The sequence below is a fragment of the Chelmon rostratus genome, chromosome 13 (genome assembly GCF_017976325.1).
Source record: "Chelmon rostratus isolate fCheRos1 chromosome 13, fCheRos1.pri, whole genome shotgun sequence".
Taxonomy (NCBI): domain Eukaryota; kingdom Metazoa; phylum Chordata; class Actinopteri; order Chaetodontiformes; family Chaetodontidae; genus Chelmon; species Chelmon rostratus.
In genome coordinates this window covers 5,144,306-5,163,396 of record NC_055670.1, presented here as the reverse complement: position 1 = coordinate 5,163,396, position 19,091 = coordinate 5,144,306, and the positions used below count along the sequence as shown (strand labels likewise).

Here is a 19,091-nt window from a genome sequence, read left to right as displayed (position 1 = left end):
TTTGGCCAGGAAACCCACCCCCAGCACTCCTGCTGGAATAACATCTGGGCCCAGCCCACAGGTTTGCAGAGGGCCCCTTAAGTAATAAGATAGTGTACTTTAATGGTGCAAATTCCCTGACAAATTTGTCATAAATGAACTAACAAAACAAGTGAAACAGGGGCGTCACTGATTGATCATACCTGTGTACAGAATAATAAGTAAAAAAAAAAAAAAAGGAAGAAGAAAAGGAGGAAATTAAGCAAGTAGAACTGGTGGGCATTTAAATTAGGTCTCATCTTAACATAATGTGCTACCAATGTTAGATGAAGACATACGTGTCAGCTTCTCTTCAATAATTAGTTTAATTAAGACCAGCCTGTCCAGAAGGATATCAGCTGTCTGAAAGATTTCTAGACTGATGACCACCTCGCCTCTTTTCAGCAACTGCAGCATTGTCACCATGATTTGGGGTGGTTGAGTCAGGTCGAGTGAATGATAGGTATGAGGCTCAGGTCATCCCTCTCGCCACACACAGTTTAGTGCACGTAACTCGAAGAAGTCACGGATGCGTCAGATAAGCAGTAACACTCTGAAAAGGACATCTATCTATAAAGTAGTTATAAGAACTATTCTAATTAATTCTGTACTTGTAAACTGTGAGTGCATGCTGCTTATTTCCAATAGTTGACATAGACTTTTTCTTTTTTATTATTTCGATATGCGTTTTCTTTCTGCACCTGTGATTGAGACTAAATAGACTCATGTAATTTTAAGTGTGTGTGTGTGTGTGTGTGTGTGTGTGTGTGTGTGTGTATTACTGATGATGAAGGTTGGGGTTAGGAGTCAGGTTTAACGGTGAAATCAGATGAAGCAGTGTTTTCACAAACATTGGCTGCTTATCTTGGCAGGTAAGAGAGACAAACACCTGATTTGCATTAAGGTGAACCAAACAGAAATCAGACAGCATGTTGGACACATTGGTGCACACACTGCTGAAAGAATCCAGCCATATGCATTCCAGGTCAGAGAGCAGATATCCTTGCTATCCTGATGGAAGCAGCTGGGCTCTTGTCTCTGTCTGCCATCTGAGCATCCTTACATGCAAGTGCAGCCGTTTGACTGCCAAAAGGCATCTTGGTAAAATCAACGTTACTGACACAGACAACAGACAAACTGAATTATTCAGTTCTGCATCTACATTATCGACAGGGAACATTATCTGATCCATACATTTCTGATCAGAGTTAAATTGTTGCATACTACAAAGAAACATTATGTTGTGGGTGTAAGAGTTCATAAACTGTAGTGAACAGACTTCAGCTTGGTCCAGGGGTTTGAGCTGCACTCCTCCAGGGGTGGGTGGTTACAGAAGATGTAATTACACAGGTCCTCCAGTGGGGGTGAGCGTTTGTAATGGCAGACTGTGCTGCTTCTTCAGTGTCTTTGGTAACTACACTTCAATCTCCTGCATCAGGCAGACACAGAGAAGCAACAACAACATCCAGAAAGTTTTAAAAAGCTGAGTTTAATCAGCACCAGCTGGAACCTTAACCTGTTATAATGTATAGGTGATGACAGAATGTGATGAAGGTCTGACCAGCAGGTGAGAGCGATGCTGGTCACAGAGAAGAAAACCATCACTGAATGATTCTCACTGTGGAGAAGCCATTGTATAGACTGTGGCCTGGTTAATGAAGAAAGACAAGTCAAGTACCATGTTGTTGAATTTCTATTCTTTTAGCAGGGACACATCACCGTGGTAACGGCACACCGAACCAGAGGGGTTGTAGATAGTAGGTGCACCATGAGGCCACATTTTACAGTTACTGACATTCAGGTTAAACATGTATTTGATGTAATATATTAACAATTTATTATCAAGTGGAATGTTTCATGCTATTTAATGAGTTATGTATAATAATATATTGTAATATCTGTAACTCATTTATCAAGAACTTTTGGCTCTAATTGAAACTCTTCATCATCATTTTGTTTGTGCATACAGGAATACGGAAACACAACGGCTAGGACCCAAAGCCAGACTACGAAGTCAGAACAGCTGCAGCTCAAATGACATATTACAAAAACATGGAAATAAACAAAAGGCGTACTGGACAGGGGGACCGGTAGGGGTCTAAACCAGAGAAAACAGTACAAACACACAACTGCAGCAGACATTTGCAACCATGATTTGGGGTGGTTGAGCTAGGTCAAGTGAAGGATAGGTATGAGGCTCAGGCCAGCTCTCTATCCACACTACTAGCCAGGAAACTGCTGCTGCAGCTCTCGAAATCTCAAATGATCCCAACATTTGATACGTGGCAGGACTCTCTCACAAAATCAAAAAAAAAATTCAACAGTAGCAGTGGGGGCTTTTGGTAGCTGGTCTGTGTCCCCCAGTTCTTTATTTTCTATTTAATATCATGATTTTAGTGAGGTCTAGCCCTGTCTTTACCCCTGCATAAACAGTATGACTGTGCCATTGATCTCCTCCCTGGTTTCCCTACATCTTCCAGCAGGCTTTACGGATTGTCTTCGCATAAAAGAGTGTCAATGGCAAATTCCATACAAGAGAGTTTGGCTGCAGACATCATCCACCCCTCATCATCCCCAGGAGGTGCAGTGTTTCTCTTTGTGGGAAAGAAAGACAAGACTCTCAGTCCCTGAATGGATTTATGGAAGCTAAAATAATATCACTGAGAAAAATAAATATCTTCTGCTGCTAATCAACTCCTTTGAGTTTACAGGAAACCACCATCTCTTCAAAGCTGGATGGTCGAAACACCTGCCACCTGGTGTGCATCGGCGAGGGGGACGAGTGGAAGGTGGCGTTTCACATACCCTTGGGCCATTTTGATTAGTCTCACCAGTGCTCCAGCGCTGGCAAACGATGTCCTGCAAGATTTGTTTTTGTCTACCTTGACGATGTTCTCATTTTTTCCTCTTTGCTCTCCAAGCAATCTCTCGTGTCTGCCAGGTCCTACAGAGGACCAATAAGCGAGAGAAACGTCCAGTCTGTCAGTTTTTTGGGTTATTTCATCAAGAGCGGGCAGATCCAGAAAACATCAAAGCACTTTCTGAGTGGCCAAGACCCAAGGGAGACAATTCAGGAAGTTTTTGTACTTGTCTAACTTTTCCAGATGCTTTATCTGTGACTACAATAAGGTTGCAGCACCTTTGACACACCTAACCCCTTCCAAGATGTCCTTTGGTTCCCTGAGGAGGAGGCCACTTTTGGTGACCCATGCAGAAGATCCTGCTTTCCTTTGTGTGTCCTCTCACTTAATAACCAGTCGTACTGGATTGTTGGCTCATATGCTCACAGATCTTCATCAGTGCTGGCCTCCAGACAGCTCCAAGTATGTCAGTTCGCATCTGGCATTAGAATGGTCTCCAATGACCATCTGTGATCAGACCTCAGCTTACCCGCTCTATATGCAAACTTTTCCATTTGTAAAGATGTGTTATTTTTACCTGCTGGCCTAACAGTGCTTAGTCAACACACTGGGACAAACGGAAACTTTTTTTTACAGAAAGAAAGAAAGAACTTAATGGAAAACATTTGCCAAATGTACAGGAATGTCAAAAAAATTGAAAAATTGGCATAGTTTCTCCTAAAACAACAACAATTGCAATTGCACGTTTTTTTAAGGTAGTTGGGGGACTTTCTTGATGGGGCGACAGGCAAGAAGTGGCCTATATTGGTTACCACTTATTGTAATTGTAAGGTATGACATGTTTACGATCAATGGCATGTCCTCTGTCATAAATTCAGTGTAAATGGTGAGTTGAGAAGAGTTCAAACAGCTGATAAATGTTGGCAGCTAACACGCACCTTAGACACTGAGGAGACGGGCCGACACAGCGATGCTGCGATTAACTGACACAATAGTTGCGACTTTCACAGACGTGTATCACAGGGGAACGATCTGGAACACAGGGAAGTCATCACTAGCTTTGTCGACTGGTGTGGACTAAACCACCTGCACACCAATGCTGGCAAGACAAAGGAGATGGTGATTTACTTCTGGAGGAAAGCACTACTGACTACATCAGTGTACATCCAGGGTTTGGACATCAAATTGTGGAGGAGCACAAATACCTGGGTGTCCATCTCAACAATAAACTGGACTGGTCCACCAACACTGATGCCATGAACAGAAAGGGCCAAAGTCGTCTCCATCTTCTGAGAAGCCTGAGGTCGTTTGGAGTATGTAGGACAGAACTGAGGACTTTCTGTGACTCTGTTGTGGCATCTGCAGTCTTTTACGCAGTGGTCTGCTGGGGCTGTGGAAACTCTGAGAGGGACAGAAAGAGACTCAATAAACTGGTCAGGAGAGCTGGCTCTCTCCTGGACTGCCCTCTGGACACCACTGAGGATGAAGGTGAGAGGAGGATGTTAGCCAAGCTGACATCCATCAATGACAACCCCTCCCACCCCCTGCATGACACAGTGGGAGCCCTCAGTAGCTCCTTCAGTAACAGATTGCTGCATCCACCCTATTAGAAGGAATGCTACCATCTGTTTTCCATACTTGGACTGTTCTTTGCAGTGATGTATGATCGTACACCTAGTACCTTGCAATACTGCTCTTTCCACTCTCATTGAGTACTGTACATATCAACACACAATAGTATTCTACTGTGACATACATGTTTATTTCTGTGCAATACTATTAATGTTGTAGTCACTTTATCCATTCGATGTGCAATCTGTGTATAGACTTTTATGGCAATTTTTTTTTACAGTTCTTTGCAGCAATATATTTTTAAATAGAGTATATATTTTTTACAAACTTTTTTTTCCTGACATTTGCCCTTTGTATAATTGTACATATATATATAGTCCACTTTTATTTTGTATTTTGTGTCTTGTATTTCTCTATTTCTATTGCTATTTTTTTCCAACTGCCATGCTGCTTGTAACAACCGAATTTCCCCAGCTGGGAATTAATAAAGTCTATTTTATCTTAGAAATTTACAAGAAGATATAAATGATTAATGATTTGTCAAAGACATTGACTCATCAAGTTCATTAAGTGTGTTGTCACTCAACAACTTTTAAGACTGTGTAAGACTGTGAAAGAAATTAAGTGACATTGTGGTTACTAGTTAGAGATAGGCATACAGGGAAGGATTAGTTACAGTTATGTTAAGTCTCCAAGAAATGCTGAAAACACAGTGTGTGTGTGTGTGTGTGTGTGTGTGTGTGTGTGTGTGTGTGTGTGCGTGCGCTCGTTTTGGGCGGGGGGGCTGGGGGCAACAGCACCTGTTTGGCTTCGCACTCGGACGCCACAAATGGAATGCTGCGCTCCCACTCCTTTTATGGTCATATTGAGCCTCAAAAGGAAGTTGGTGTCACTTTTATTATTGTCCCACCCATAGCACGTATGACCACGTTTTTTTTTACAAGAAGATATCACCTGTAGCACCATATAAAATTAAAAACACACCGTATACGTTTCATTTAATTGAAGTGACTTTATTTCAACCCCGGACGTTTTGTATGCTTATTTTCGACTGTCACAGGTTCTTGTTTCTGTCGGAATCAGTCCGTCTGCGGCCTTTCTGTTTCCGGTACTTGGAGGAGCGCAGTGGTGTGATTTCAAAGGAGGGTTTTATCTGTCAAAATGCAGGTTTGTAAGTATGTATTAGGATTTTAAACGATGTGGTTTACCGTTAAATGATGAGACGATTTAGCGTCGGTTGATGTCGGCGTTGTGTTTTGAGATAATTTCAGAGCAGCTCTTTGAAACTTAGCTGGGCGTATCAACAGTAAAAATGGTATCGTTGCTGTTAGCGAGCTAGTTAACTAAGTGTCACCCAAACCTGTCAAAGAGATACAGAGAAAGACATATCGTCATAAAATTAGGTGGTACTAGAAATTAAACGATTTATGATACATCGATTAGATAGTAGACAGAAATTACCTGATGATAATTTTGAGTATGTCAAGGTTTTGGTTGTAACGGCTTCGGAAACGTAAATAATCTAAATGACAGAAATTGTGGAAATGTTGTATAGCTTTTTTATAAGTCAATAAAACATAAAGAAAACAGCCACAGAGCAGCTCAAGTTAATTTAAACACTCAAATGACTATTTTGTCTGAAGGGTAGTCCAAAAACCCAAAGTGTTTCAATGTGTAGAGATATAAAGACAGACAAGCAACAAATCCTCACATTTCGGTGGCTGAATTTCTTCTGAGATTGTTCTTATTATCTAAGTGTATCATCTTAGAGTACCTTTTTGTCACCTCGGCAGTTTGGTTGCAACTATCATTACTACAGGAAGAATTTCATATACATTATGTGCAGTACAGTACTCGAATGTGAATTGAACTATCGTCAAAATTGAACTAGAACTACAGACACATCCACCTTTTCAGAACAATTCAGCGTCTGCAATACAATCAAGCTGTAAATATGAGATTCCCAAGAAACCTACATTGTTAAGGCTGGTAATCTTTTGTTTGTGCAAAGATTGAAAATGAAACCCTGACCTAATTTGGTACTTCTCTTCAAAAAAGAGTAACAGTGCATGTGTATATATTTTGTTTCTCCCCAGGACATCAACGAAGACACAGAGTGGAATGATATCCTGAGGAAGAAAGGCATTATTCCTCCTAAAGAGGAACCAAAAGATGATGAAGAGGAGGAGTTGGCCCTCCAACAGCAGTCTGTTGGTAAGAGAGATTTAGGATAACTATCATTATTTCTCTGTTTGTTGGTTTTATGTGCAGAGGATGTTGATGTGACTGCTGTTTCTCTGAGCAGTTAAAACATATGAGGACATGACACTGGAAGAGCTGGAGGAGAATGAAGACGAGTTTGGTGAGGACGATGAGGCTGCCATTGAGATGTACAGGTGAGTAAAGATTATGCAGGGAGGGGTCTGTTGTACTGAGCAGCTCCCAGTCATGTGCATATACCTGTGCTTTGTGTGAAGGGCTTCCGAATGGCCGCCGCAGTGGTTAATACATGTCAGAATCCACCAGCTAAACAGCTTTAGAATGATGGCAAGAGTAGAACGTCAAAAGCTGCAGCATTTGGCTAATTTTTAGGCTTCTTCTTGGCCCAGTGTGGTATTCAGGAAAAAGTGACTATATAGTGTTATTAGGCTGAGGCTAATAAGGCTTTGAAGGCTCTGAAGGCTTTGAATGCAGAGTCGTCCCACTGGACCAGCCTGTCAGGTGTGTTGATGGTGCAGCTGGGCAGATCATCTGTTTGTCCATTGGTCCTCAGATATATCTGTCATTTCAAGTTAAAATGCCTTTTGTCAGTATTCAACCTGATCTGTTTAGTTTTCTGTTACGAGAAATGATCCTTCATCACTCAGTCATATACTGTATGCACACTGTTACTGGTACTGATCTAGCATGTTGGGACAGGACATTAGGATGTTACTGTTAAATTTTTGACTCATTTAAGACATTGAAATAACCAACCTGTTCTCACTCCCGACTCTTCACATACAGATGCTTGGTCAGGACCCCTTGGGGTCACTTTTTAAGGCACTGGGTACCCCTTTAGCATCATTTTTCAATGTGCAGGGTCATCTGATGGACTTTTATAGGCAGCCTGTTCTCACTCCAAGTGCATCAAGTGACATAGCACATAGAGCGACAAAAGTCCACATTTGGAGGGAGGTTGGGTCGGTGAAGCACTTTCACCCAGGAGACTGGAGTTCAGGTCCTGTGTGAAAGTGAAGGCTGATATCTTTTGCATGTGAAGAAACGTAACATATGAAAATTAATGTATGTAGGTCACATGTAGCTGATGTACTTATTTTAAGTCAAACCATGATCTTTTCCTTAATTGAACCAAGTAGATTTGTTTTCTAAACCTGACTGATTAGTTGTGTGTTTTACCCCTATATTAGAATCTATAATCCTCTGACAGACTCTCATAATCGAGTGAGACTTCTGTCATATGACTGTTGCTGAAAGCTGTCTGCTCTGACTTCACACTGATGTGAAATGTGCTTCCTTGCAGACAGAAGCGTCTTGCGGAGTGGAAGGCGAATCAGAAGAAGAACGCATTCGGGGAGCTGGTAGAGATCTCGGGGCAGGACTACGTCAAGGAGGTCAACAAGGCTGGAGATGGCATCTGGGTGGTGCTGCACCTGTACAAACAGGGGTAGGTCGTCCAACAAAATCAAGTTCTTGACCAAGTATACAAAAAACAAAACAAAACAGAAAATGACTAAATAGAAGGTGAGAAAATATTTCAGTTTTTTGAATTTCTCTGTGCTTCTGTCTGATATGTGTTAATTGACCCTTTAGACCATTTAATTTTTACACACATCTCTGGGTTGAAGATATCACCACGTCTAGCTTTGGCTCTCACCCTGCTGAACTTTCCAGGCAGAAAGTGCAGCGTTAACTGCTCTCTATGATGTTCTCTTTCCTAGCATCCCTCTGTGTTCCCTCATCAACCAGCACCTGAGTGTATTGGCCAGGAAGTTCCCTCAGACCAAGTTCCTCAAGTCCATCTCCACCACCTGCATCCCCAACTACCCGGACCGCAACCTGCCCACCATCTTCGTCTATTTCGAGGGGGAGATGAAGGCCCAGTTTATTGGGCCGCTGGTCTTTGGGGGCATGAACATCAAAGTTGAAGGTAAGAGGTGACTTACTTGCAGAAAAGCGTCAGGACTTTGAACACACACTTAAATCTTCAGGGCGATCAGAGTGTATCTGAAGTAATGCTGCTTTGACCATAAAATTGTTGAATTCTAGTGTGACTGAAGTAAAGGATACTGAATATTTGTTGTCTCAACAGATCAACATGTTTGTAATGTCAATTCCACAGCTGTTGTAGTGTTATTTTTGGCATTTGTGCTCAGTTGTTGTAGTTTTACTCTAGTTTTAGTCACAGTTTGGACAAAGACATTCTCTGTATTTCATTCTTAAATTTCAGCACTTGCCTGAATGTTTAGCTGGGGTTGGTGGCGTTGGAGAAACCAGCAAGAGTAGAGTAGATATTGAAATATCCAACCGAAACATCCCATCACCTCCTCTCATGCCCGATCTAGAGTCTGGCGCTGCACTGCGGCCCACTCGTTCTTCAGCTCAGGGAGTGTGTGCGCTGTGCTGCGTTGTCATTGCTACCCATATCCAACCACCTCATGTGTCATTCACATGTGAGAAAACACCTGACACCATCATGATGAATGTAAACAACCAACACGGCTACTGTTAGCGCTCACGGCTGCCGAGCTAGCATGTTGGTAGTGTTGATTCAACTTTAGGAGCATTATGGAAGCTGTAGTTTGTGCTGCTGTAGAAATGTATGTGTGTAACAGTGTAACAGTCACATCCTGTTCATTTCATCACATTTCCTGCGTTTATTTGTCCCGTCTGTCCCACGCAGAGCTGGAGTGGAGGTTAGCAGAGAGTGGAGCGGTGAAGACAGACCTGGAGGAAAACCCCAAGAAGCAGATCGAAGACAAGCTCATGTCATCGATTAGATGTTCGCTTCCTATACGAAAGGACAGTGACTCTGAGGACGAGGACTATTGAAAAAAAAAAAAAAAAAAAAAAAGCCTGTCACTCCTAACCAGAAGGGAGGACTCAGAGGACCTTAAAGCATCTGATGAGCAGGGACAGAGAAGGCACGGCATCGCCTTTATCAGCATATATATTTCATGTTTTGACCATGTCTGTGGTGCTCTTATACAGGGCTCAGTCCTGCTCAAGGGCCCTTGGACAGGAGACCCAGCAGAATAGCCCCCCCAGCCTCCTGTACATGTCTGTGGGAAAGTGGGGAGAACAGCAAACAGTCACTCTTTTGTAATTTGAATAAACACCCAACTGAATCTTTACAAAGACACATTTCAACTTTTTTTATTACGTTTCGTGATAAATATGTCACAAAATGTATGTGTACATTTAAATCTGTTAAATTAAATGTGAGTTCGCCTCTTTGCCACAATAATCGGTGCCAGTTTGTTTCCTCAGTTCTCATTTTTTTGGAGTCTGACATTGTTGAGTATGAAGGGCTCTCTAACGACATTATTTTGTTGGAATTTGTGCACTCATGTCTTGTGCAACAGTGCAAGTGCCAAATTTGTGGTTGGGAGCAATTCACATCGACTCGATTGCGATTGTTTTTTGGAAGCAGGAAGACACATGGCAGCCACGGCGGTGCAGTTCGATTTTTTTTCCATCTGTACAATAATTTATTTTGTGTCTGTCTAGAGAGACATGTCAGAGATGCTGTGCGTCGCTCCACCAGTCAGCTGCCTGCTGCTTCTCTTTTGTCGAGCCTGATTTCCTTTTCTGTTCTCGTACATCTTTCTTCTACAGCATCCCCTCCGGCAGACCTCGAATCTTCTGTTTCATTAGGAACAAAGAGAAAAGTCGGTGTCAGCAGTAAATCGAACCTGAACGGTGATGTAATTAAAGGTTATTTACGGTGTCGCTCCTAATCGCTGGTTCAATACTTATTTGCTCCCTGCTTACAAAGCTTCCTGAAAAGGTTCTTTCAGTTTGTTGTCTGTTGTTCCTCACTGATGTTGATGGGTGTTGATGAGTTCCCTGCCTAAGGAACCTTTTAAAACGGTGATTCCCAACCTGCTGGTCTGGACTCCTCTGAAAGGTTGCAAGATGATGTCGGAAAATAATCTGCTACTTAAAGTGTTTCATCTCAACTTTGCTCATTTGTTATGAATGGGATGGTTTGACCTCTTTAAGCCTTTAAGGGTTCACATGCAAAGGTGTAGGTTTGGTCTTTGGTTTGAGGTGGAGCCGTGACTTTTTCAGTGTTAATGGTTTCAGCACACCTCTTTTTGTGGACAGTACCATCTGGTTTGTGTATTATTTTGTGTGTCCCTGGCTGGTCACTGCTCTGTTTCATCCTCTGTAGGTGCTTCCACAGTGTGTCTTCATCTTCTGAAACAGAGCTGGCATTTAAAGAACGGTATATCTAAGTTTTCTTACCAAAAGTACCACCTTCTTGTTTCTCCTCTGGGAAAGCTTTGGAGAAAGTCGCATCAAAGGATGAACTGAGTGAGACTGTGGAGGAAGGAGCAGCAGAGTTCAGTCAGAAAGGCATCAAAGCAGAGATGAAGTAGCTGATGACTCTCTGTTTGATATTGAGGTGGTATCAGACGGGGCTTAAAAAACATCTATTCTAAGGCTGTGTTCAGACCTATAATGGTAGTATGTCAAAAACATGAAATACAGTACAATTTATAGAAATGTGAAATACAAGATTATAATCCATCATATGGTTGTATTAGCTCCAATGCTAATGAGGTAAATCCAATTTCCTTGTTTTATATCCAGTAAACTACTGTAAGTGTAAGAGGAACTGGACCAGTGAACCAGAGTCTGGCTCTGATTTCCAAGCCTAATGCGTCCATAGCAACATGACAAATACTGAAGCTTTCATCCCGCTGCTGATCAGATTTTAACTTTGTTTATTGGCTCCAGATCAGATACTGACTAGAGCCTAATTTCGACAGTTTTTTCCCCATTTTTTTAGGCAAAGATTAGGCTTCTTTTCTCTCGTAGAAAAATACATTTCATATTGTCACATTAAAAATAATCTCTTGGTCTCAGCAGTGAAAGCCAGGTGATGAATCGGCACTAGTATTGAAAATGTTTCAATAATAAAAAGGCAGGTTACAAATGAGATCTCAGTTGTAAATAACACCTGTTTGCAAAGCCAGAATCTGAGATTAGTTTGGTGTGATGATTGAGCCCCTCAAAGGTTCTGTGAAGCATCACGACAATATTTCAACAGAAGAGAAAATATAGGAAGTTTCACAGGGGGCAGTTTTTAGTGCTTTGAATAAGTTTCTATCAACAATGGTCATCTCTTACTGTCAGCGACATCAGATTTAATCTGGTCTGAGTTGGTTTTCCACTTTCAGAGACTTGATCTCCTCAGTGTCGCCAAGCTCTTCATTTTTCATTTAAGGCATTTAAATAGTCCATCTTATTAGCAAGCCTGTGCTCTTCCAGCAGATTTCTGGTTCTTCCACATCTGTCGCCATTAAAAATGACCGAAAGTGATGCAGTGGAACCAGTGACATCAAATGGAAACAGCACAGGCTGGTTTGTTAGCTCCTCTGCTCACCTCGGGCTGCACAGCACCAACAGAGTTTCGTGCTTTAGAGTAATGAAACAGGAACTGAAAGAAGGAGAAATTCACAAAGTCAGTGAGCTGCTGCTGCTCAGAAAACATCAGAAAACAAAGAGAAGTGAGTTTGTGTTCTTACTCTTTTAAAAATGTTCTGGACTGGCTCCTGTGGGGAAACACAGTTTCTGTTTAATAAGTGAATTAACATGTTAATATCACACAGGTTGTTTTTATAGTTTGGATATTCCTGATGGTTGCATTACAGCATTGTCCACTCACACAGTCGCTCTCACTGCAGAGCTGTTAACATTCATTCCTGACCAGAGCAACATGACAGTAGAAGGACCCGACAACATCTAATTCATGCAATGCAACAACCAAGAAATCCTTTCTGGCTCTCTGAGTCCATAGGTAGTAGTGTTGTTGTGTCATATTGTGTTCCTGTTGTTTGGTCCATCACCTGCACACTAAGGTCTGTCCACAATTTCAAAAGGAGAGTTAAAACACATTGAGAACCACAGACTCTTCATTCTTCCCCCTGTGGACACACACACACGTTACGCTCCTCATTGCAGACTTTCTATTTATTTACCTTTTTATGTTTACATTCCCCCCTTTACCTCAAAAACAGCCTTGTCCTTTTCTGATTTGTTAGATATTTACAAGATTCTTTAAGGTGATGGACTAAGTTTTCTGTTGGGAGTTGCAGGTAAGCGTTTGTTTTGACGTCTGGAGAAAAGTGTTCTGTTTAATGCTATATCAGTAGCACATAATCCACAAATTAATTGCTGTAAACAAACCAGATCATTTCTGAGCAGAGACAGGGCTGATGGGAATTGTGGTCCTCCATTTGTTGAAACCTCAGTCTCTCTCGTGTTTACAGTAAGTATATCAAGGTGTCACAGTTCACAGTGATATATATGAGAGATGTACGAAATACTGTATATTATGCATCTTTAAAGTGACTTTAAAGTGTTTTGATGTTTGCTTTTCACCTACCTCATTCTGGTCTCTCCACAAAACATCATTCAAATCATCACTTTGGGTGTCTCGCACCTGCAGACAAGCAACACACTTCTTTATGAATTAATAATGGACAGTGAATGCAACACTAAATCTCAACTACTGCAGCTTGTTCCCAATAAAGATAGCCTTTCATGATCTTTATGTTTAACAGACCATACTGTCTGTGCCCATGTCTTCTCTCTCACACAGCTCCTCCCTGCACTGAATATTTGGACTGAATGCATTTGAAGAGCAGCGGGATCTATGGACTCATTCTTCAGTCCAACAGCCTAACCACTAAGTCGCAGGACTTTACAGCCACCAGCTTTTCTGACTGCACTTCTAGTTTTGGACAAACTTATATTGAAAGTCCTTTCTTTACTCTCAACCTGAAAATATTTTTTTATCAATTGGCTGAAATATCACATGTGGGAAAAGAAGGATTGTGAGTTCAAAGAAGGGAAACTTCCATTTAGCTGTCAGAAAGTCTTAATGACAAGGAGTCATATATGAATGGAAGATGAAAAGACAATTTCTGACCTGTTTTCTGAACGCCATCCCATCCTCCCACTGATCCAAAGGACTGGCATCTGAGTGAAGAGCACATGCAGGATTTGTTCAGTCATACTGGAGACTAATGCTAGGGCAGCATCTCAGGTCCACAACGCTCAAACTCGAACTCTACGGTGATTTTATTCTACTTTATTGTATTTTTATGTGCTGTGTGATGACAGAAATGTACAATAATCTCATTAGAACTGACCATATATATTTGGCACATTATTAAATTTATAGTGCCTTTATGAAGCAGCATATGAGTAGAAAATACTGAGGCTTTACATAAAAAACATCAGCACCTTTACATCCATAAATAATATCCTTAAATGTAGATTTAATCATAACATACTGTTGCTTGAGATCATGTTATGATCTTGTCATCACTGTTTGATGTGGTTAGTGTAACAAAGACATTCAGCCAGAAGAGAGAGATTATTCTTATTCTTATTCTTATTTGGTGGAAAGTGACTTTATACATTTACTCAAGTTGTGAACTTAAGTATAATTCTGAGATACTGTCAATTTCACTCCACTTTATATTTCAATTCCATTTCATTTCATAACAAAATTAATTAGCACCTTAAAAATGACAATGCATCTTTATAGACTAACTACACAATAGTGTATTAGCAGTTCACTTTATCTCAACTACACATTTTCATATATAATAATATAGAACAATAATATAACAGTGTGAAAGGATTTTATATGAGTACTTTTAAATCTTACATTTACTTGTAATACATGTAATTTGCACCTTTTGAGTGTCTCAGGATTAGACTAGATGTTTTAAGAAAGAGTGAATCCAAGCCAAAGACAAGGACAGAAAATCCACATTAAAGGTCCAATAAGTCATTTAAATTGGCCAAAAAACAAACAAATAATCATTACTGACACAAACAAACCAATATATTTTTTAGCATAATGACTTTTAATTTAGATGTAGTTGAATTAGTCCTTGTTTCAAAAGACCTGTCAATCAGTTCAGATATGATCACCTACCTGTCGTGCTCCAAGGTCCAAAAAACCAAAACAAGCATAAAAGAAAAAGTTGTCGCACAGTTGGCAGAGTCATGGCTGTGTTTCTGCTCTCCTCTTCCTCTCTTAATTCCTCTCCAGTTCGCTGGATTCGGTTTGGTTGTGATCCACTCGTTGTTCTCGGTCTAACAGCTGTGTGGTGTGAGCACTGTGCCCTCTGCCCACAGCAGTTTAAAAGCACGCTGTCTCGCAGGCTGACAGGCTTCCTCTCATACCCAGAGGTGACCAATCACACCGACCCGGTCATCAGCACACCCTCTTGCGTAAATCCAACGCATCCTCTACCCCCCCAGCCCCCCCCCAATCTCTCTCTGTCTCTCACAGACACACACACACACACACACACACACACACATGTTTTCTGGGAAGAACACTGCACTGGGAATACTGGGCTGCCTTTTTAACACAAATGATGCAACCTGGGCTGCGTGCTGATGTCAGGTTGTTAATGTAGTGCAGATAACATCACTAGAATCTCCTCCAGCGTGAAAGGGAAATGGATGTTAACCCTGATGAAAAGCAGCTAATTAACTACATGAAATGTTATAAGGGAGAAATTGTTTAAATAAAGACTCACTTCTGGAAACAGGTTGCAGTGTAATATTTGTGAGGATCAGTGCAAATTGTTATTAGGCTATAAGGAACAATGGCCATACAACACTGAATTACAGCATATGGTCTGAGTTAAAAGAAAGAAAACACCCATAACCATTGAGCCTTAAGTGAAGCAGACATTAACCAAAAGTCAAAGATCTGCATTCAGGTACACTACTATTAACTAGAAGAGACAAAAGACTCCTTAAAAAGAAAAGCTTTGTTGTGTGATCTATGTGAAAAGAGCGAATTCTGATAATGTAAAGGCTTTACTTAATTGTAAAATGTGCCTCATCTCCACTGACTTTCTAGTGGACAGTTATAAAAGATCTGAGTTGTTTGAGGAAGGGAGCTGCTTTTTCTTTGTAGAGAGAAGGAAAGACGACAAAGTTCTTTGTGATGCTATTTAAGAAGTTGTTTTAGGTCCTTTTGTGGCAGGTGACTCACTACTACAATAGTATTTTTGATGTCTCATGTGGGCTGTGCACTTACACATACAGTAATAGGAGTCAATAATTCAATATAATGATAACAAAAACGGTGAATCACATTTGCTGGTTGTGACTCAGGCAAAACGGTTTCATAGGAGTCATATTAACTCTGTCGGTTATGACCACGAGGGGGATCCGAGTGCAGGAAACAGACAACCGGTGGGTTTGTTGGTAAAATAATTAGTCTTACTGTAACTGGGAATATGGATGAGAGAACGGTGGTGGAGAATGAGGTCCAGAGGCAACAGGTGGAGCACGATGATGGAGGGTGGCTGGGCGTACGCGTTGGAGAGATGAGGTGTCCTGCCAAGGCTTGGAAGTTGTAGGCAGGTTGGCTGACGAGGCTGATGAGTGGAGATCCTGAGGAAAACAGTTAACATGAGGAGAAGTTTCTATGAAGTAGCTTTGGCCTGTGTGTATATCGCACAGGTGAGACAACAGTCTGGTGTGGAGTGGATGGAGAGCGGGGGTACGTATGCTGCAGGCTGATGGGAGGCAGGTGTGCACACTGGGAGGAGTGGTGATTGTACACAATGACCAGAGCTGGGAGCTGGGAGCTGGGAAGGAGGACCATGCCTGCACCGACACATATGAAGGAATGGCAGAAACTGGTTTGAGCTGAGCGACATGGAAGGTGGGGTCTGAGTTGATCAGCTGAGCATGACAACTGTTGAGGTTTCTTGGAATGGGGGTTAAAAGCATCACTTCCAGATCTTAACGACAATGATGGAGATGGGGTCGGACTGAGGGAACAAAAATTCTCCAAAGCTGGAAACAGAGGTGGTTGGAAACCCAACCCAGTGGGTCACACTGTGGCATACCTGTGACAGTACTCGACTCCAAGAAAAGGGCTTCCTGAAGGCCACACATTGAAGACCTATTTTAGTATTAGAAGTATTTATCTCTTATTTTCAAACTTATTTTCATCCTCAACATTTTGACAGTCGTTTCGGTCTGAAATGGCAAACTTTAAAATATGCATGACCTCATCAATAAGGCCTCATCTGTAGTCCATTACCAGACTGGGTTTTTAATCAAAAGAGGTGCACTTTTAATCCAGGAGAGCTTCATTGAAGCTCCACGAATCAACAACGCATCAAATTATTACATGTAGTTTAAAAGTGGTCCACGTAGGGAAAAATCATATATGTAAAGTCAGTCTGATTGAGCCAGCTTCCCTTTATTGTGGCAGAGGTAAAAAAAAAAAAAAAGCAATAAACTCAAGCACTGTTGACTCTTGAATCTTCTCAGTGTATAGAACATTTGAAGATCTGGTAATCACAAGCCATCTTGTGTGATTGGCCAGCCCAAAAACAAAGGCTCAACAGCCTCTTATTCACTCTCTCATTTTGAAAGATGGACCTGCTCCATTGCTGTGGAGTATGAAGCATAAAGACGAGCCTGATCAGAAAACCAACTGCAGTGATTGTTCTGTCAAACGCCTAATACAGCAGTTTTATCACCAGATTTATTCGTGTATATTTGAGTTGCCTTCTATGAAACGTATTGCCATGAAATTTCGTACAGGAATTAGCTATAGCTGGAGCTGATGCCAAAACAAATCATTATGTGCTGTTAGGTAGGGGACAGACAACAATGGAAAATGTGCCGCTAATATACAACATAACGACAATGTATGACAGACTGAAACTGGGGCTAATTTTGCTGTGATTTGAGATACAGTAAAGCTTCATATAACACATCTGGTTGAAAGTGGGTGGAAAAAAGAAAAGATGTCAGTGGTGATTCACCCATTAGTGCAGCAGTCAGTCACCATTAAAGATGTGCTGTTTTCTGGGATGTTTAAGTGCCAGTTTCATGGGATCTTTAAAGCTGCATCAATATTTTTTATATTAAAGGTGTCCTGTGGAGTTTACTTGTAAACAAACAAAAGTAATGCTTGCAATCAGTGTAATGAATGACGTTTATATTTGAGGCCTACTGGATGTATTAAGTGCTTTTCCTTCTTTACACAGTAAGACATCTGCAAATGCTATGTTTTTTAGATATATTTCAAATCATGCATTAGCTAAAAGTCTTCTTCTTCACAGCCGTTGTTGGCACATTGCTACACTTGTCTGCGCGTTACCACCATGAAGTGACGATCGGTGGAATAGCATGAAGCCAGTGGCAGGATGTGAATTGCTTGTGCTTGTGTACGGGATCCACTCATAAAAACATTGCTCCATAGCAACACTGGCAGTCAAAAATATAAATCTAGAAATCTTTTTTATCCTTTAATCTCGTAGCCGGATTGAAGGATATTAATATATTACAGCATGATAGACACACATGACTGATCAGATGTTTCTGCTGCTGAAAAATGGCCACGGCGACTGGTTTTGTTGCCTCTTCGTCTTCTTCTTCTTCTTCTTTTGGTTCATTTCTGTTTCATGACCTCCTCCTCTACTCTATTTATTACAGTCATGCTTAATGAAGCCAATACCACCATTCCAGGTCTTTGCGTAGCCTAGTTTATACACTCTAAACCAGCTGATGGACACAGCACAAAAAGAAGTTTGCTTCAAATTCGCTTGACAATTGCAGGAAAACATGGCCTATCAGTACTTTCTGCATTTAGTTTTTATCTACTTACATCCCCCCCCCCCGCGTCTGATCCAAGTGACAGAACGTTCAGCTGCCATACGAAGACGCTGAACACACACATGCTGTGCCCGTGCAGCTGCTACCTATGGGACGCACTCACGAGCAATAGAGCATTATGGTAAAATGTCCTACAGTCTGGTGGCTCCCAGCACAGCCTTTTGGACTGATTGGTTTGTGGCAGCAGCTGCTTCATCACTCTGAACGTTTTGGGGGTTTTTCAGACGTCATGATGTTGGATCGTCCCTGATTGCTGCCTCTGTTTGTGTGTAAGTATGTGTGATTTGCTGCTGCATCCTCCTAAAGTGCATAAGTGTCACTGTTTGATTGCATATGATTGTGCAAATAAACACTATGTCCTCCTTCACAGTGTCACAGACTGAAAGGAGCAAACAGACGAATCTCCAGCATCTGGCCGAAAGCTCGTTTTCTGTTTGGAGCAGTTCTGCTGCTTAAAGGCAAAATTCTATACTTTTCTTCTTCTTGTCGACAAATCCCATAAAAAGGCCACAACCACTAATTTAGTTAATTTAAACACAAGATACTTGTGCTCAAAAAGAGGATTCATTCTCAGTGAAGAACCTTGGATCCCTAATCTGCCTCTATACCTGCCATAGAGCAGTGATTCCTAACACGTCTCTGGGGGTCATCAGGTGAATTTACCTTAACGAGTTTTTGTTTGTTTAGTTTTGTGTGTGTGTGTGTGTGTGTGAGTGTGTGTATGTGCGTGCA

The 19,091-nt window shown here is 41.4% G+C and overlaps 2 protein-coding genes across 2 annotated transcripts; one reads left to right on the top strand and one right to left on the bottom strand.

The window, feature by feature from the left end:
- The first annotated feature begins 5,465 nt into the window (after positions 1-5,465).
- Positions 5,466-10,330, top strand: pdcl3 (phosducin-like 3). Its single transcript, XM_041950820.1, has 6 exons — positions 5,466-5,618; positions 6,548-6,665; positions 6,757-6,847; positions 7,975-8,118; positions 8,393-8,601; positions 9,355-10,330. The coding sequence occupies exons 1-6, from the start codon at positions 5,613-5,615 to the stop codon at positions 9,501-9,503; spliced, it is 717 nt and encodes a 238-aa protein (XP_041806754.1). The 5' UTR covers positions 5,466-5,612; the 3' UTR covers positions 9,504-10,330.
- Positions 10,284-14,707, bottom strand: nms (neuromedin S). The gene is made up of 7 exons (XM_041950821.1): positions 14,635-14,707; positions 13,615-13,664; positions 13,069-13,125; positions 12,209-12,235; positions 12,067-12,120; positions 10,923-10,997; positions 10,284-10,316 (listed from the first exon to the last, which is right to left on the bottom strand). Exons 1-7 carry the CDS (start codon positions 14,705-14,707, stop codon positions 10,284-10,286), a joined length of 369 nt encoding a protein of 122 aa, XP_041806755.1.
- Between the last annotated feature and the right edge of the window lie 4,384 nt (positions 14,708-19,091).

Coding starts and splice junctions, on each gene's coding strand:
- pdcl3 (XM_041950820.1), top strand. Junction 6,666..6,756: donor CCTCCAACAGCAGTCTGTTG/GTAAGAGAGATT, acceptor TTCTCTGAGCAG/TTAAAACATATGAGGACATG. Junction 8,119..8,392: donor CTGCACCTGTACAAACAGGG/GTAGGTCGTCCA, acceptor TCTCTTTCCTAG/CATCCCTCTGTGTTCCCTCA.
- nms (XM_041950821.1), bottom strand. CDS start 14,707: ATGACTCTGCCAACTGTGCGACAACTTTTTCTTTTATGCTTGTTTTGG. Junction 12,121..12,208: donor TCCAGAACATTTTTAAAAGA/GTAAGAACACAA, acceptor TCCTTCTTTCAG/TTCCTGTTTCATTACTCTAA. Junction 10,317..10,922: donor ACAAGAAGGTGGTACTTTTG/GTAAGAAAACTT, acceptor CTAATGAAACAG/AAGATTCGAGGTCTGCCGGA.